This window comes from Zootoca vivipara, chromosome Z2 (genome assembly GCF_965207765.1).
Source record: "Zootoca vivipara chromosome Z2, rZooViv2.hap1.1, whole genome shotgun sequence".
NCBI classification, from domain to species: domain Eukaryota; kingdom Metazoa; phylum Chordata; class Lepidosauria; order Squamata; family Lacertidae; genus Zootoca; species Zootoca vivipara.
In genome coordinates, this window is record NC_142585.1 from 49938252 (window position 1) to 49955178 (window position 16927).

The 16927-nt window shown below is 47.5% G+C and overlaps 1 protein-coding gene across 4 annotated transcripts in view; it reads left to right on the top strand.

The window, feature by feature from the left end:
- ABCA2 (ATP binding cassette subfamily A member 2) overlaps positions 1–16927 on the top strand; it is a 234059-nt gene that overhangs the window by 92980 nt on the left and 124152 nt on the right. For all 4 annotated transcript variants that reach the window (XM_088665386.1, XM_088665387.1, XM_088665389.1 and 1 more), the window contains 3 exons: positions 3094–3222; positions 6538–6705; positions 15025–15121. In XM_088665386.1, coding sequence (XP_088521512.1) covers positions 3094–3222; positions 6538–6705; positions 15025–15121 — 394 coding nt within the window. The remainder of the gene's footprint in view (positions 1–3093; positions 3223–6537; positions 6706–15024; positions 15122–16927) is intronic.

Sequence of the window (16927 nt, forward strand, 5' to 3'; positions counted from 1 at the left end):
GTTTCCTGCTTGGCAGGGGGTTGGACTGGATGGCCCTTGGGGTCTCTTCCAACTCTAGGATTCTATGATTAGGAAGAACTTCCTGACAGTAAGAGCTGTTCGGCAGTGGGATTTGCTGCCAAGGAGTGTGGTGGAGTCTCCTCCTTTGGAGGCCTTTAAGCAGAGGCTTGACAGGCATATGTCAAGAAGGCTTTGATGGTGTTTCCTGCTTGGCAGGGGGTTGGACTGGATGGCCATTGGGGTCTCTTCCAACTCTAGGATTCTATGATTAGGAAGAACTTCCTGACAGTAAGAGCTGTTCGGCAGTGGAATCTGCTGCCAAGGAGTGTGGTGGAGTCTCCTCCTTTGGAGGTCTTTAAGCAGAGGCTTGACAGCCATATGTCCAGAATGCTTGGATGGTGTTTCCTGCTTGGCAGGGGGTTGGACTGGATGGCCCTTGGGGTCTCTTCCAACTCTAGGATTCTATGATTAGGAAGAACTTCCTGACAGTCAGAGCTGTTCGGCAGTGGGATTTGCTGCCAAGGAGTGTGGTGGAGTCTCCTCCTTTGGAGGTCTTTAAGCAGAGGCTTGACAGCCATATGTCCAGAATGCTTGGATGGTGTTTCCTGCTTGGCAGGGGGTTGGACTGGATGGCCCTTGGGGTCTCTTCCAACTCTAGGATTCTATGATTAGGAAGAACTTCCTGACAGTCAGAGCTGTTCGGCAGTGGGATTTGCTGCCAAGGAGTGTGGCGGAGTCTCCTCCTTTGGAGGCCTTTAAGCAGAGGCTTGACAGCCATATGTCCAGAATGCTTGGATGGTGTTTCCTGCTTGGCAGGGGGTTGGACTGGATGGCCCTCGGGGTCTCTTCCAACTCTAGGATTCTATGATTAGGAAGAACTTCCTGACAGTCAGAGCTGTTCGGCAGTGGGATTTGCTGCCAAGGAGTGCGGTGGAGTCTCCTTCTTTGGAGGTCTTTAAGCAGATGTCAAGAATGCTTTGATGGTGTTTCCTGCTTGGCAGGGGGTTGGACTGGATGGCCCTTGGGGTCTCTTCCAACTCTAGGATTCTATGATTAGGAAGAACTTCCTGACAGTAAGAGCTGTTCGGCAGTGGGATTTGCTGCCAAGGAGTGTGGCGGAGTCTCCTCCTTTGGAGGCCTTTAAGCAGAGGCTTGACAGGCATATGTCAAGAAGGCTTTGATGGTGTTTCCTGCTTGGCAGGGGGTTGGACTGGATGGCCCTTGGGGTCTCTTCCAACTCTAGGATTCTATGAGGCTGCCCTTTAAATTTTAATACTGTATTTTAATCTGTATTTTAATTAATTGTTTTTATGTTTTATTGTGGTTCTGTTGGTGTCAGCCGCCCTGAGCCCGGTTTTTGACTGGGGAGGGCGGGGTATAAATAAAAATTTATTATTATTATTATTATGATGGCAAAATACCTGGAGATTCCTGGATCTCTCCTGCCTCGCAAGATGGCTTAATAATGGAAGTCTTATTATTGGGACAGGGGAAAGTACTATCAAAGTGGCTGCTAGCCATGGGTTTCTGAATGCCAGTTGCTGGAAACCAAAATAGGGGAATCATAGAATCCTAGAGTTGGAAGAGACCCCAAGGGCCATCCAGTCCAACCCCCTGCCAAGCAGGAAACACCATCAAAGCATTCTTGACATCTGCTTAAAGTCCTCCAAAGAAGGAGACTCCACCGCACTCCTTGGCAGCAAATCCCACTGCCGAACAGCTCTTACTGTCAGGAAGTTCTTCCTAATGTTGAGGTGGCTATACTATTAGAATCATAGAATCGTAGAGTTGGAAGAGACCCCGAGGGCCATCCAGTCCAACCCCCTGCCAAGCAGGAAACACCATCAAAGCATTCTTGACAATATGCCTGTCGAGCCTCTGCTTAGAGACCTCCAAAGAAGGAGACTCCACCGCACTCCTTGGCAGCAAATCCCACTGCCGAACAGCTCTTACTGTCAGGAAGTTCTTCCTAATGTTGAGGTGGCTATACTATTAGAATCATAGAATCATAGAGTTGCAAGAGACCCCAAGGGCCATCCAGTCCAACCCCCTGCCAAGCAGGAAACACCATCAAAGCATTCTTGACATGTGCCTGTCGAGCCTCTGCTTAAAGACCTCCAAAGAAGGAGACTCCACCGCACTCCTTGGCAGCAAATCCCACTGCCGAACAGCTCTTACTGTCAGGAAGTTCTTCCTAATGTTGAGGTGGCTATACTATTAGAATCATAGAATCATAGAGTTGCAAGAGACCCCAAGGGCCATCCAGTCCAACCCCCTGCCAAGCAGGAAACACCATCAAAGCATTCTTGACATGTGCCTGTCGAGCCTCTGCTTAAAGACCTCCAAAGAAGGAGACTCCACCGCACTCCTTGGCAGCAAATCCCACTGCCGAACAGCTCTTACTGTCAGGAAGTTCTTCCTAATGTTGAGGTGGCTATACTATTAGAATCATAGAATCATAGAGTTGCAAGAGACCCCAAGGGCCATCCAGTCCAACCCCCTGCCAAGCAGGAAACGCCATCAAAGCATTCTTGCCAGATGCCTGCATAGCTGCCAAGTTTTCCCTTTTCTCACGAGGAAGCCTATTCAGCATAAGGGAAAATCCCTTTAAAAAAGGGATAACTTGGCAGCTATGGATGCCTGTCAAGCCTCTGCTTAAAGACCTCCAAAGAAGGAGACTCCACCGCACTCCTTGGCAGCAAATCCCACTGCCGAACAGCTCTTACTGTCAGGAAGTTCTTCCTAATGTTGAGGTGGTTATACTATTAGAATCATAGAATCGTAGAGTTGGAAGAGACCCCGAGGGCCATCCAGTCCAACCCCCTGCCGAGCAGGAAACGCCAGCAAAGTTGATCTCTAAGGTGCTGCTGGAAGGAATTTCTTTTTTATTTTCTTTCGCAAAGGTTCCAGGAACTCGCGCCAGAAGGGAGATTGATTTAAAGTCTTCAAGCAGTTTTATTTCTTTAGAACGAGACAAATTCCAGTTGAGATACATTCCAGGATACGGCCCTGTTTCGATTGTTCTTCTTCAGCTCTGCTTTCTCGGTCAAGGTGTACCAATTGTGTTTGCCCTCTGCTCTGGTCCCGCTGCAGGCCAACGAGACCTTTGCCTTCGTCGGGAACTTGACTCGCTATGCCCAACTGTGGATGAACATGTCTGCGGAGATCCGGACTTTCCTGGAAGAGGGCCGCTTGCAGCAACGGATCAGCCGGCTCCGGCAGGTACGCTGTTAGAGGGTTCGGGGCTGGGGCGGTGTAACAGGCAAAAGGTGTACCCATTCCGCAGCTGGAGCAACCAGGTTCGAAAGGGGCTAAACCCAGCTCAGGGGGGGGGGACAGTGGTGCAAACTCTGGTGTGGTCAGGATGCCACGGGGTTCTGTCTTGGGCCCAGTCTTCTTCAACCTCTTTATCAATGACTCGGATGATGGGCTTGAGGGCATCCTGAGCAGGTTTGCAGACGGCACCAAATGGGGAGGGGTGGCTAATACCCCAGAGGACAGGATCACGCTTCAGAATGACCTGAACAGATTAGACAACTGGGCCAAAGCAAACATGGTGAATTTGAACAAGGAGAAATGTAAGGGCAAAAAAAAAATGAAAGGCACAAATACAGGATGGGAGACGCCTGGATTGAGAGCAGTACATGTGAAAAGGATCCAGGAGTCTTGGTAGACCACAAACTTGACATGAGTCAGCAGTGTGATGCAGCAGCTCAAAAAGCCAATGCAATTCTGGGCTGCATCAATAGGAGTATAGCATCTAGATCAAGGGAAGTAATAGGACCACTGTATTCTGCTCTGGTCAGACCTCACCTGGAGTATTGTGTCCAGTTCTGGGCACCACAGTTCAAGAAGGAGACTGACAAGCTGGAATGTGTCCAGAAGAGGGCAACCAAAATGGTCCAAGACCTGGAAACGATGCCTTATGAGGAACGGCTTAGGGAGCTGGGTATGTTTAGCCTGGAGAAGAGAAGGTTAAGGGGTGATATGATAGCCATGTTCAAATATATGAAAGGATGTCATATGGAGGAGGGAGAAAGGTTGTTTTCTGCTGCTCCAGAGAAGCGGACACGGAGCAATGGATTCAAACTTCAAGAAAGAAAATTGCACCTCAACATTAGGAAGAACTTCCTGACAGTAAGGGCTTTTCGGCAGTGGAATTTGCTGCCAAGGAGTGTGGTGGTGGAATCTCCTTCTTTGGAGGTCTTTAAGCAGAGGCTTGACAGGCACATGTCAAGAATGCTTGGATGTCGTTTCCTGCTCGGCAGGGGGTTGGACTGGATGGCCCTTGGGGTCTCTTCCAACTCTACGATTCTATGATTCTATGAAATATATTAAAGGATGTCATATAGAGGAGGGAGAAAGGTTGTTTTCTGCTGCTCCAGAGAAGCGGACACGGAGCAATGGATTCAAACTTCAAGAAAGAAGATTCCACCTCAACATTAGGAAGAACTTCCTGACAGTAAGAGCTGTTCGGCAGTGGGATTTGCTACCAAGGAGTGTGGTGGTGGCGTCTCCTTCTCTGGAGGTCTTGAAGCAGAGGCTTGACAGGCACATGTCAAGAATGCTTGGATGGTGTTTCCTGCTCGGCAGGGGGTTGGACTGGATGGCCCTTGGGGTCTCTTCCAACTCTAGGATTCTATGATTAGGAAGAACTTTCTGACAGTAAGAGCTGTTCGGCAGTGGGATTTGCTGCCAAGGAGTGTGGTGGTGGAGTCTCCTTCTTTGGAGGTCTTGAAGCAGAGGCTTGACAGGCACCTGTCAAGAATGCTTTGATGGTGTTTCCTGCTTGGCAGGGGGTTGGACTGGATGGCCCTTGGGGTCTCTTCCAACTCTAGGATTCTATGAAAAGGAAAAGTCGTCACCAACCAAGTTCCAATCAGAGTAGACCCATTGAAATAAATGGGTCTTAATTATACACGTAAAACTCGTTGGGTGGGAGCTACTAATTGGACTTCTGTAGATTCTAAGCTCCTCAATGTCATAGCTGCCAAGTTATTCCCTTTTTAAAGGGATTTTCCCTTATGCTGAATAGGCTTCCTCGCGAGAAAAGGGAAAACTTGGCAGCTATGCTCAATGTTGCCGGGAGCATTGGAAGCTGCGTTAAACCCAGGCAAATTATTTGCCCTTTGAGCCCTGTATTAGTTTTAACACTTAGCAGTGGCTCTCCAGGGTCTCAGGGAACGAAAGACTTTTGTCACCAACTCGCTGCTCGGCCCTCGTCACCGGAGAAGGCAGGAATTGAACCTGGGACCTTCTGCTTGCCAAGCATCATAGAATCCTAGAATCGTAGAGTTGGAAGAGACCCCGAGGGCCATCCAGTCCAACCCCCTGCCAAGCAGGAAACACCACCAAAGCCTTCTTGGCATATGCCTGTCAAGCCTCTGCTTAAAGACCTCCAAAGAAGGAGGCTCCACCACACTCCTTGGCAGCAGATCCCACTGCCGAACAGCTCTGACTGTCAGGAAGTTCTTCCTAATCATAGAATCCTAGAGTTGGAAGAGACCACAAGGGCCATCCAGTCCAACCCCCTGCCAAGCAGGAAACACCATCCAAGCATTCTTGACATATGCCTGTCGAGCCTCTGCTTAAAGACCTCCAAAGAAGGAGGCTCCACCACACTCCTTGGCAGCTAATCCCACTGCCGAACAGCTCTCACTGTCAGGAAGTTCTTCCTAATCATAGAATCCTAGAGTTGGAAGAGACCACAAGGGCCATCCAGTCCAACCCCCTGCCAAGCAGGAAACACCACCAAAGCATTCTTGACATATGCCTGTCAAGCCTCTGCTTAAAGACCTCCAAAGGAGGAGACCTCCACCACACTCCTTGGCAGCAAATCCCACTGCTGAACAGCTCTGACTGTCAGGAAGTTCTTCCTAATCATAGAATCCTAGAGTTGGAAGAGACCCCAAGGGCCATCCAGTCCAACCCCCTGCCAAGCAGGAAACACCATCAAAGCATTCTTGACATATGCCTGTCAAGCCTCTGCTTAAAGACCTCCAAAGAAGGAGACTCCACCCCACTCCTTGGCAGCAAATCCCACTGCCGAACAGCTCTGACTGTCAGGAAGTTCTTCCTCATGTTGAGGTGGAATCTTCTTTCTTGTAGTTTGAATCCATTGCTCCGTGTCCGCTTCTCTGGAGCAGCAGAAAACAATCTTTCTCCCTCCTCTATATGACATCCTTTGATATATTTGAACATGGCTATCATATCACCCCTTAACCTTCTCTTCTCCAGGCTAAACATACCCAGCTCCCTAAGCCGTTCCTCATAAGGCATCGTTTCCAGGCCTTTGACCATTTTGCTTGCCCTCTTCTGGACACGTTCCAGCTTGTCAGGATCCTTCTTGAACTGTGGTGCCCAGAACTGGACACAGTACTCCAGGGGAGGTCTGACCAGAGCAGAATACAGTGGTCCTATTACTTCCCTAGATCTAGATGCTATACTCCTCTTGATGCAGCCCAGAATTGCATTGGCTTTTTGAGCTGCTGCATCACACTGCAGCACTTAGAATCAGAGTTTGTCCGTTATCCGCAGATCTCCGCAGATCTCCGCAAGCGCCCCGAAATCCTGAACGTTTCCGACGGCCACCTGCTTCGCAACTTCTTGGACAGCAACTTCTCTTTGCCGAACGCCAGTGTCCTCCTGCAGCAGCTGGACACCATTGACAACGCGGCCTGCGGCTGGATCCAGTTCGTGTCCAAGGTGAGTGTCCCTATTGAGAAATAAATGGCAGGAACTCGGTGCTCATGGAAACCACTTAATCCAGATTCCTTGCAAGTTCTGCCTTATCGGAGCTGAACCGAAAAGTGTTAGAACCCCGGGGCTTTCGAGGACTAAAATCTCCCTCGATTTTTTCATTTTTTAAACTTTAACAGACTCGCTTCTCAAAAATTGCACGATTCAAGAAGAAGAACTGTGCTTCTCATATTATAAGACACGTCTTATATTTATTTTTTCCTCAAAAAACACACACACTATGCCTTATTTTCAAGGGATATCTTATTTTTTTCCTGCCCCGGCTGCGCCTATCCCTATGTCTTATTTTCGGGGTATGGCTTATATTCCTTGAATGCTTAAAAAATCCTGCGACGGCTTATTTTATGGGTATGTCTTCAAATAGGGGAAACGGGGAAGAACCTGGTGGCTGTTTATCCAGCACACAGAAAAAGAGTGTACAAGACAGGCAGGATCCGACACATCCCACAATGGATTAATGCGCTAACATCTTCACACCAGCTCATCCCAGACTCTCTCTCCACCTCGCCGCTCATACAAACTGCGCTATCATTACTTAGAATTGTAACATGCCTTCGGATTGGGCAAAAGGGTAGTACATTTGCTCTTTTCCTCTTTTCAGCATGCAGCTCAAAAGTGCTTTTTTCCTTTTCCTGCGACTGTAAAACTGGCCTTTCTTCTGCTGACAGTCAGAGCTGTTCGGCAGTGGGATTTGCTGCCAAGGAGTGGGGTGGAGTCTCCTTCTTTGGAGGTCTTTAAGCGGAGGCTTGACAGGCATATGTCAAGAATGATTTGGTGGTGTTTCCTGCTCGGCAGGGGGTTGGACTGGATGGCCCTTGTGGTCTCTTCCAACTCTAGGATTCTATGATTCTATGAAACTACAAGAAAGAAGATTCTACCTCAACATTAGGAAGAACTTCCTGACAGTCAGAGCTGTTCGGCAGTGGGATTTGCTGCCAAGGAGTGTGGTGGAGTCTCCTTCTTTGGAGGTCTTTAAGCAGAGGCTTGACAGGCATATGTCAAGAATGCTTTGATGGTGTTTCCTGCTTGGCAGGGGGTTGGACTGGATGGCCCTTGGGGGTCTCTTCCAACTCTATGATTCTATGATTCTAAGTAGGAAAATGGAGAACCACTGAAAATAACAGACGTGGCTTTTAATGATTCAAAATATCTATTTTCAAATGACAAGGTCCTTGTTTTATTGTTTCATAAGCCACTTTGAGGTTCCTCCTTTATAATCAAGTGGCGTATCAATTTTACGAAATGCACGGGGATCACAACTTACAGCGACTTTACTGACGCAATCGCAACTTTACACAGATCATCACTCAATCAATCATAGAATCATAGAGTTGGACTCCTTGGCAGCAAATTCCACTGCCGAACAGCTCTTACTGTCAGGATGTTCTTCCTAATCATAGAATCCTAGAGTTGGAAGAGACCCCAAGGGCCATCCAGTCCAACTCCCTGCCAAGCAGGAAACACCATCCAAGCATTCTTGACGTATGGCTGTCAAGCCTCTGCTTCAAGACCTCCAAAGAAGGAGACTCCGCCACACTCCTCGGCAGCAAATCCCACTGCCGAACAGCTCTTACTGTCAGGAAGTTCCTCCTAATCATAGAATCCTAGAGTTGGAAGAGACCCCAAGGGCCATCCAGTCCAACCACCTGCCGAGCAGGAAACACCATCCAAGCATTCTTGACGTATGGCTGTCAAGCCTCTGCTTCAAGACCTCCAAAGAAGGAGACTCCGCCACACTCCTTGGCAGCAAATTCCACTGTCGAACAGCTCTTACTGTAATGGAATTTTCCTGTTAAACCTTCAGCAATATACATAACAGGCATTTTCCATTTCAGTGCCCATTAAACCATTATACTTAACACAATGGGACTCAGCTACAAGTGCTTTGACGCTAACAGGATGTGGGGCTAGCATAGAATGATAGAATCGTAGAGTTGGAAGAGACCACAAGGGCCATCCAGTCCAACCCCCTGCCAAGCAGGAAACACCATCAAAGCATTCTTGACATGTGGCTGTCGAGCCTCTGCTTCAAGACCTCCAAAGAAGGAGATGCCGACACACTCCTCGGCAGCAAATCCCACTGCCGAACAGCTCTGACTGTCAGAAAGTTCTTTCTAATGTTTAGGTGGAATCATAGAATCATAGAGAATCATAGAGTCATATAGTTGGAAGAGACCCCAAGGGCCATCCAGTCCAACCCCCTGCCGAGCAGGAAACACCATCCAAGCCATATGGACATATGCCTGTCAAGCCTCTGCTTCAAGACCTCCAAAGAAGGAGACTCCACCACACTCCTCGGCAGCAAATCCCACTGCCGAACAGCTCTTACTGTCAGGAAGTTCTTCCTAATGTTGAGGTGGAACCTTCTTTCTTGAAGTTTGAATCCATTGCTCCGTGTCCGCTTCTCTGGAGCAGCAGAAAACAACCTTTCTCCCTCCTCTATATGACATCCTTTGATATATTTGAACATGGCTATATATATTTGAACATGGCAGATATCTTTCTTAAATTGTTTTTTAATACTATTAAATACCAGACTCCACCACACTCCTTGGTAGCAAATACCACTGCCGAACAGCTCTTACTGTCAGGAAGTTCTTCCTAATCATAGAATCATAGAGTTGGAAGAGACCACAAGGGCCATCCAGTCCAGCCCCCTGCCGAGCAGGAAACACCATCAAAGCATTCTTGACAGATGGCTGTCAAGCCTCTGCTTAAAAACCTCCAAAGAAGGAGACTCCACCACACTCCTTGGCAGCAAATCCCACTGCCGAACAGCTCCTACTGTCAGGAAATTCTTCCTAATGTTGAGGTGGAACCTTCTTTCTTGAAGTTTGAATCCATTGCTCCGTGTCCGCTTCTCTGGAGCAGCAGAAAACAACCTTTCTCCCTCCTCTATATGACATCCTTTGATATATTTGAACATGGCTATATATATTTGAACATGGCAGATATCTTTCTTAAATGGTTTTTTAATACTATTAAATACCAGACTCCACCACACTCCTTGGTAGCAAATTCCACTGCCGAACAGCTCCTACTGTCAGGAAGTTCTTCCTAATGTTGAGGTGGAATCTTCTTTCTTGATGTTTGAATCCATTGCTCCGTGTCCGCTTCTCTGGAGCAGCAGAAAACAACCTTTCTCCCTCCTCTATATGACATCCTTTGATATATTTGAACATGGCTATATATATTTGAACATGGCAGATATCTTTCTTAAATGGTTTTTTTAATACTATTAAATACTAGAAAGAGAGCATTTATTTCTCCATTTTAAAAAAGAAGAGTGTTTCTCCCACCCACCCTTATCAAATTATCAAAGCGATGGAGCCTGCGTTCCATTCCTTACCAACTTTGCAAAATCCACTATTCCTGCCAGCCTTTCAAACAGGCTGGAACTGAAGAGGTACTGGAAATTTGGAAGAGCAGCAGAGGGGGACTGAGGGAGTCAGCCATAGAATCGGAAGCTGGTACCCCAAAAGTCCTCTAGTCCAACCCCCTGCAATGCAGGAATCTTTCGCTCAACGTGGGGCTCCAACCCACAGCCCTGAGATTCTTGCTGTCCCAAATGAGCTATCCCACGTACCTCAAGCTGGATCCCCGTAGCCTGGTCCCCAGTTTCTCTTGCACTAGGTACTCTTCCCCCTTCATGGATCAATGCCTTGTCGTGGCGAAGGGGCTTGAATAACTCAGAGAAGCTATGAGCTATGCCATGCAGGGCCACCCAAGATGGACAGGTCATAGTGGAGAGTTTTGACTAAACGTGATCCACCTGGAGAAGGAACTGGCAAGCCACTCCAGTATCCCTGCCAAGAAAACTCCATGGACAAAGACAACAGGCATATAAAAGTTATGACGCTGGAAGATGAGCCCCTCAGGTCGGAAGGCGTCCAACATGCTACTGAGGAAGAGCGGAGGATAAGTACAAGTAGATTCAGAGCTGATGAAGCGGCTGGGCCAAAGCCGAAAGGACGCTCAGTTGCGGATATGCCTGGAAGCGAAAGGAAAGTCCGATGCTGTAAAGAAAAATATTGCATAGGAACCTGGAATGTAAGAACCATGAATAGAGGTAAGCTGGATGTGGTCAAAAATGAGATGACAAGAATAAATATCGACATCCTGGGCATCAGTGAACTAAAATGGAAGGGAATGGGCGAATTCAGTTCGGGTGACTATCATATCTACTACTGTGGGCAAGAATCCTGTAGCAGAAATGGAGTGGCCCTCATAGTCAACAAAAGAGTGGCAAAAGCTGTAATGGGATGCAATCTCAAAAATGACAGAATGATCTCGATACGAATCCAAGGCAGACCTTTTAACATCACAGTAATCCAAGTTTATGCACCAACTACTGGTGCTGAAGAAAGTGAAATTGACCAATTCTATGAAGACCTACAACAACTTCTAGAAATGACACCAAAGAAGGATGTTCTTCTCATTACAGGGGATTGGAATGCTAAAGTAGGGAATCAAGAGATAAAAGGAACAACTGGCAAGTTTGGCCTTGGAGTTCAAAATGAAGCAGGGCAAAGGCTAATAGAGTTCTGTCAAGAGAACAAGCTGGTCATCACAAACACTCTCTTCCAACAACACAAGAGACGACTCTACACATGGATATCACCAAATGGGCAGCATCGAAATCAGATTGATTATATTCTCTGCAGCCAAAGATGGAGAAGCTCTATACAGTCAGCAAAAACAAGACCTGGAGCTGATTGTAACTCAGATCATCAGCTTCTTATAGCAAAATTCCAGCTTAAACTGAAGAAAGTAGGAAAAACCACTGGGCCAGTAAGATACAATCTGAATCAAATCCCTTATGAATACACAGTGGAAGTGAGGAACAGGTTTAAGGATTTAGATTTGGTGGACAGAGTGCCTGAAGAACTATGGATGGAGGCTCGTAACATTATACAGGAGGCAGCAATGAAAACCATCCCAAGGAAAAGGAAATGCAAGAAAGCAAAATGGCTGTCCAACGAGGCCTTACAAATAGCGGAGGAGAGGAGGCAAGCAAAATGCAAGGGAGATAGGGAAAGATACAGGAAACTGAATGCAGATTTCCAAAAAACAGCAAGGAGAGACAAGAGGGTCTTCTTAAATGAGCAATGCAAAGAAATAGAGGAAAACAATAGAATGGGGAAAACCAGAGATCTGTTCAAGAAAATTGGTGATATGAAAGGAACATTTCGTACAAAGATTACCATAATCAAGGACAAAAGTGGTAAGGACCTAACAGAAGCAGAAGACATCAAGAAGAGGTGGCAAGAATACACAGAGGAATTATACCAGAAAGATATGGAGGTCTCATACACCCCAGGTAGTGTGGTTGCTGACCTTGAGCCAGACATCTTGGAGAGTGAAGTCAAATGGGCCTTAGAAAGCATTGCTAATAACAAGGCCAGTGGAAGTGATGATATTCCAGCTGAACTATTTAAAATTTTAAAAGATGATGCTGTTAAGGTGCTACACCCAATATGCCAGCAAGTTTGGAAAACTCAGCAATGGCCAGAGGATTGGAAAAGATCAGTCTACATCCCAATTCCAAAGAAGGGCAGTGCCAAAGAATGCTCTAACTACCGCACAATTGCGCTCATTTCACACGCTAGCAAGGTTATGCTTAAAATTCTACAAGGCAGGCTTAGGCAGTATGTGGACCGAGAACTCCCAGAAGTGCAAGCTGGATTTCGAAAGGGCAGAGGAACCAGAGACCAAATAGCAAACATGCGCTGGATTATGGAGAAAGCTAGAGAGTTCCAGAAAAACGTCTACTTCTGCTTCATTGACTATGCAAAAGCCTTTGACTGTGTCGACCACAGCAAACTATGGCAAGTTCTTAAAGAAATGGGAGTGCCTGATCACCTCATCTGTCTCCTGAGAAATCTCTATGTGGGACAAGAAGCTACAGTTAGAACTGGATATGGAACAACTGATTGGTTCAAAATTGGGAAAGGAGTACGACAAGGTTGTATATTCTCCCCCTGCTTATTTAACTTATATGCAGAATTCATCATGCGAAAGGCTGGACTAGATGAATCCCAAGCCGGAATTAAGATTGCCGGAAGAAATATCAACAACCTCAGATATGCAGATGACACAACCTTGATGGCAGAAAGCGAGGAGGAATTAAAGAACCTTTTAATGAGGGTGAAAGAGGAGAGCGCAAAATATGGTCTGAAGCTCAACATCAAAAAAACCAAGATCATGGCCACTGGTCCCATCACCTCCTGGCAAATAGAAGGGGAAGAAATGGAGGCAGTGAGAGATTTTACTTTCTTGGGCTCCTTGATCACTGCAGATGGTGACAGCAGTCACGAAATTAAAAGACGCCTGCTTCTTGGGAGAAAAGCAATGACAAACCTAGACAGCATCTTAAAAAGCAGAGACATCACTTTGCCGACAAAGGTCCGTATAGTTAAAGCTATGGTTTTCCCAGTAGTGATGTATGGAAGTGAGAGCTGGACCATAAAGAAGGCTGATCGTCGAAGAATTGATGCTTTTGAATTATGGTGCTGGAGGAGACTCTTGAGAGTCCCATGGACTGCTAGAAGATCAAACCTATCCATTCTTAAGGAAATCAGCCCTGAGTGCTCCCTGGAAGGACAGATCGTGAAGCTGAGGCTCCAATACTTTGGCCACCTCATGAGAAGAGAAGAATCCTTGGAAAAGACCCTGATGTTGGGAAAGATTGAGGGCACTAGGAGAAGGGGACGACAGAGGACAAGATGGTTGGACAGTGTTCTCGAAGCTACGAACATGAGTTTGACCAAACTGCGGGAGGCAGTGCAAGACAGGAGTGCCTGGCGTGCTCTGGTCCATGGGGTCACGAAGAGTCGGACACGACTAAATGACTAAACAACAACAACAACAAGGTACTCTTCAAAGCAGCCACACACCTAAGATGCTTGTTAGGAAAACAAGTCCTATGTTACAGAAGCCACTAGGAGATTTTCAAAAGTACTTTATACAGTATACTGCTTATAAATGCCTTTCTGGGCTGCACCAAGAGGAGTATAGCATCTAGATCGAGGGAAGTAATAGGACCACTGTATTCTGCTCTGCTCAGACCTCACCTGGAGTACTGTGTCCAGTTCTGGGCAGCACAGTTCAAGAAGGATACTGACAAGCTGGAACATGTCCAGAGGAGGGCAACCAAAAGGGTCAAAGGCCTGGAAACGATGCCTTATGAGGAACGGCTTAGGGAGCTGGGTATGTTTAGCCTGGAGAAGAGAAGGTTAAGGGGTGATACGATAGCCATGTTCAAATATATGAAAGGATGTCATATAGAGGAGGGAGAAAGGTTGTTTTCTGCTGCTCCAGAGAAGCGGACACGGAGCAATGGATTCAAACTACAAGAGAGAAGATTCCACCTCAACATTAGGAAGAACTTCCTGACAGTAAGAGCTGTTCGGCAGTGGGATTTGCTGCCAAGGAGTGTGGTGGAGTCTCCTTCTTTGGAGGTCTTTAAGCAGAGGCTTGACAGCCATCTGTCAGGAATGCTTGGATGGTGTTTCCTGCTTGGCAGGGAGTTGGACTGGATGGTCCTTGGGGTCTCTTCCAACTCTAGGATTCTATGATTAGGAAGAACTTCCTGACAGTGAGAGCTGTTCGGCAGTGGGATTTGCTGCCAAGGAGTGTGGTGGAGTCTCCTTCTTTGGAGGTCTTTAAGCAGAGGCTTGACAGGCACATGTCAAGAATGCTTTGGTGGTGTTTCCTGCTTGGCAGGGGGTTGGACTGGATGGCCCTTGTGGTCTCTTCCAACTCTATGATTCTATGATTAGGAAGAACTTCCTGACAGTGAGAGCTGTTCGGCAGTGGGATTCGCTGCCAAGGAGTGTGGTGGAGTCTCCTTCTTTGGGAGGTCTTTAAGCAGAGGCTCGACAGGCATATGTCAAGAATGCTTTGGTGGTGTTTCCTGCTTGGCAGGGGGTTGGACTGGATGGCCCTTGGGGTCTCTTCCAACTCTAGGATTCTATGATTAGGAAGAACTTCCTGACAGTGAGAGCTGTTTGGCAGTGGGATTTGCTGCCAAGGAGTGTGGTGGAGTCTCCTTCTTTGGGAGGTCTTTAAGCAGAGGCTTGACAGGCATATGTCAAGAATGCTTGGATGGTGTTTCCTGCTTGGCAGGGGGTTGGACTGGATGGCCCTTGGGGTCTCTTCCAAATAAACCCATGACAGAAACAGGGCTTAAGATGAAAAGACGTCTGCAGCTCTGGGCTGCTTCCCCTGACGAAATCTCTCTCTCTCTCTTTTTCCCACCACCAGGTCAGCGTGGACATCTTTAAGGGCTTTCCGGATGAGGAGAGTATTGTCAACTACACCCTCAATCAAGCCTACCAAGACAACGTCACTGTTTTTGCCAGTAAGCTTCCTTTTTAAAAAAAATAATAATAAGATTTTATTAATTATCCAAAAATCGTTGTTGTTTAGTCGTGTCCGACTCTTCGTGACCCCCTGGACCAGAGCACGCCAGGCACTCCTGTCTTGCACTGCCTCCCGCAGTTTGGTCAAACTCATGTTCGTAGCTTCGAGAACAATGTCCAACCATCTCGTCCTCTGTCGTCCCCTTCTCCTAGTGCCCCCCATCTTTCCCAACGTCAGGGTCTTTTCCAGGGAGTCCCCTTCTCCTTGTGCCCTCCATCTTTCCCAACATCAGGCTCTTTTCCAGGGAGTCCCCTTCTCCTTGTGCCCTCCATCTTTCCCAACATCAGGGTCTTTTCCAGGGAGTCCCCTTCTCCTTGTGCCCTCCATCTTTCCCAACACCAGGGTCTTTTCCAGGGAGTCCCCTTCTCCTTGTGCCCTCCATCTTTCCCAACGTCAGGGTCTTTTCCAGGGAGTCCCCTTCTCCTTGTGCCCTCCATCTTTCCCAACATCAGGGTCTTTTCCAGGGAGTCCCCTTCTCCTTGTGCCCCCCATCTTTCCCAACATCAGGGTCTTTTCCAGGGAGTCCCCTTCTCCTTGTGCCCCCCATCTTTCCCAACATCAGGGTCTTTTCCAGGGAGTCCCCTTCTCCTTGTGCCCTCCATCTTTCCCAACATCAGGCTCTTTTCCAGGGAGTCCCCTTCTCCTTGTGCCCCCCATCTTTCCCAACATCAGGGTCTTTTCCAGGGAGTCCCCTTCTCCTTGTGCCCCCCATCTTTCCCAACATCAGGCTCTTTTCCAGGGAGTCCCCTTCTCCTTGTGCCCCCCATCTTTCCCAACATCAGGGTCTTTTCCAGGGAGTCCCCTTCTCCTTGTGCCCCCCATCTTTCCCAACATCAGGGTCTTTTCCAGGGAGTCCCCTTCTCCTTGTGCCCTCCATCTTTCCCAACATCAGGCTCTTTTCCAGGGAGTCCCCTTCTCCTTGTGCCCCCCATCTTTCCCAACATCAGGCTCTTTTCCAGGGAGTCCCCTTCTCCTTGTGCCCCCCATCTTTCCCAACATCAGGCTCTTTTCCAGGGAGTCCCCTTCTCCTTGTGCCCCCCATCTTTCCCAACATCAGGGTCTTTTCCAGGGAGTCCCCTTCTCCTTGTGCCCTCCATCTTTCCCAACATCAAAGTCCAGGCTTTCCATTTAAGCTTCTGCTGCTGGCTTGATTATCGCTTTCCTGCTATTATTATTATTATTATTATTATTATTATTATTATTATTATTATTGCTATTATTAAACTGCCCTTCACCTTAAGGTCCCAGGGTGGGTTATAACACTAAAACACAATATTAGAAACCGTTTAAAGCAGCTCCCAATCACCCAAATAAGGTAGCTTCTAAAAATAGGCACTCCTCAAATTTCAAAGGCCAGGGTAGAATAATAGAATCATAGAATCATAGAGTTGGAAGAGACCCCAAGGGCCATCCAGTCCAACCCCCTGCCAAGCAGGAAACACCATCAAAGCATTCCTGACAGATGGCTGTCAAGCCTCTGCTTAAAGACCTCCAAAGAAGGAGACTCCACCCCACTCCTTGGCAGCAAATTCCACTGCCGAACAGCTCTTACTGTCAGGAAGTTCTTCCTAATGTTTAGGTGGTTATACTATTAGAATCATAGAATAATAGAGTTGGAAGAGACCCCAAGGGCCATCCAGTCCAACCCCCTGCCAAGCAGGAAACACCATCAAAGCATTCCTGACATATGCCTGTCAAGCCTCTGCTTAAGGACCTCCAAAGAAGAAGACTCCACCACACTCCT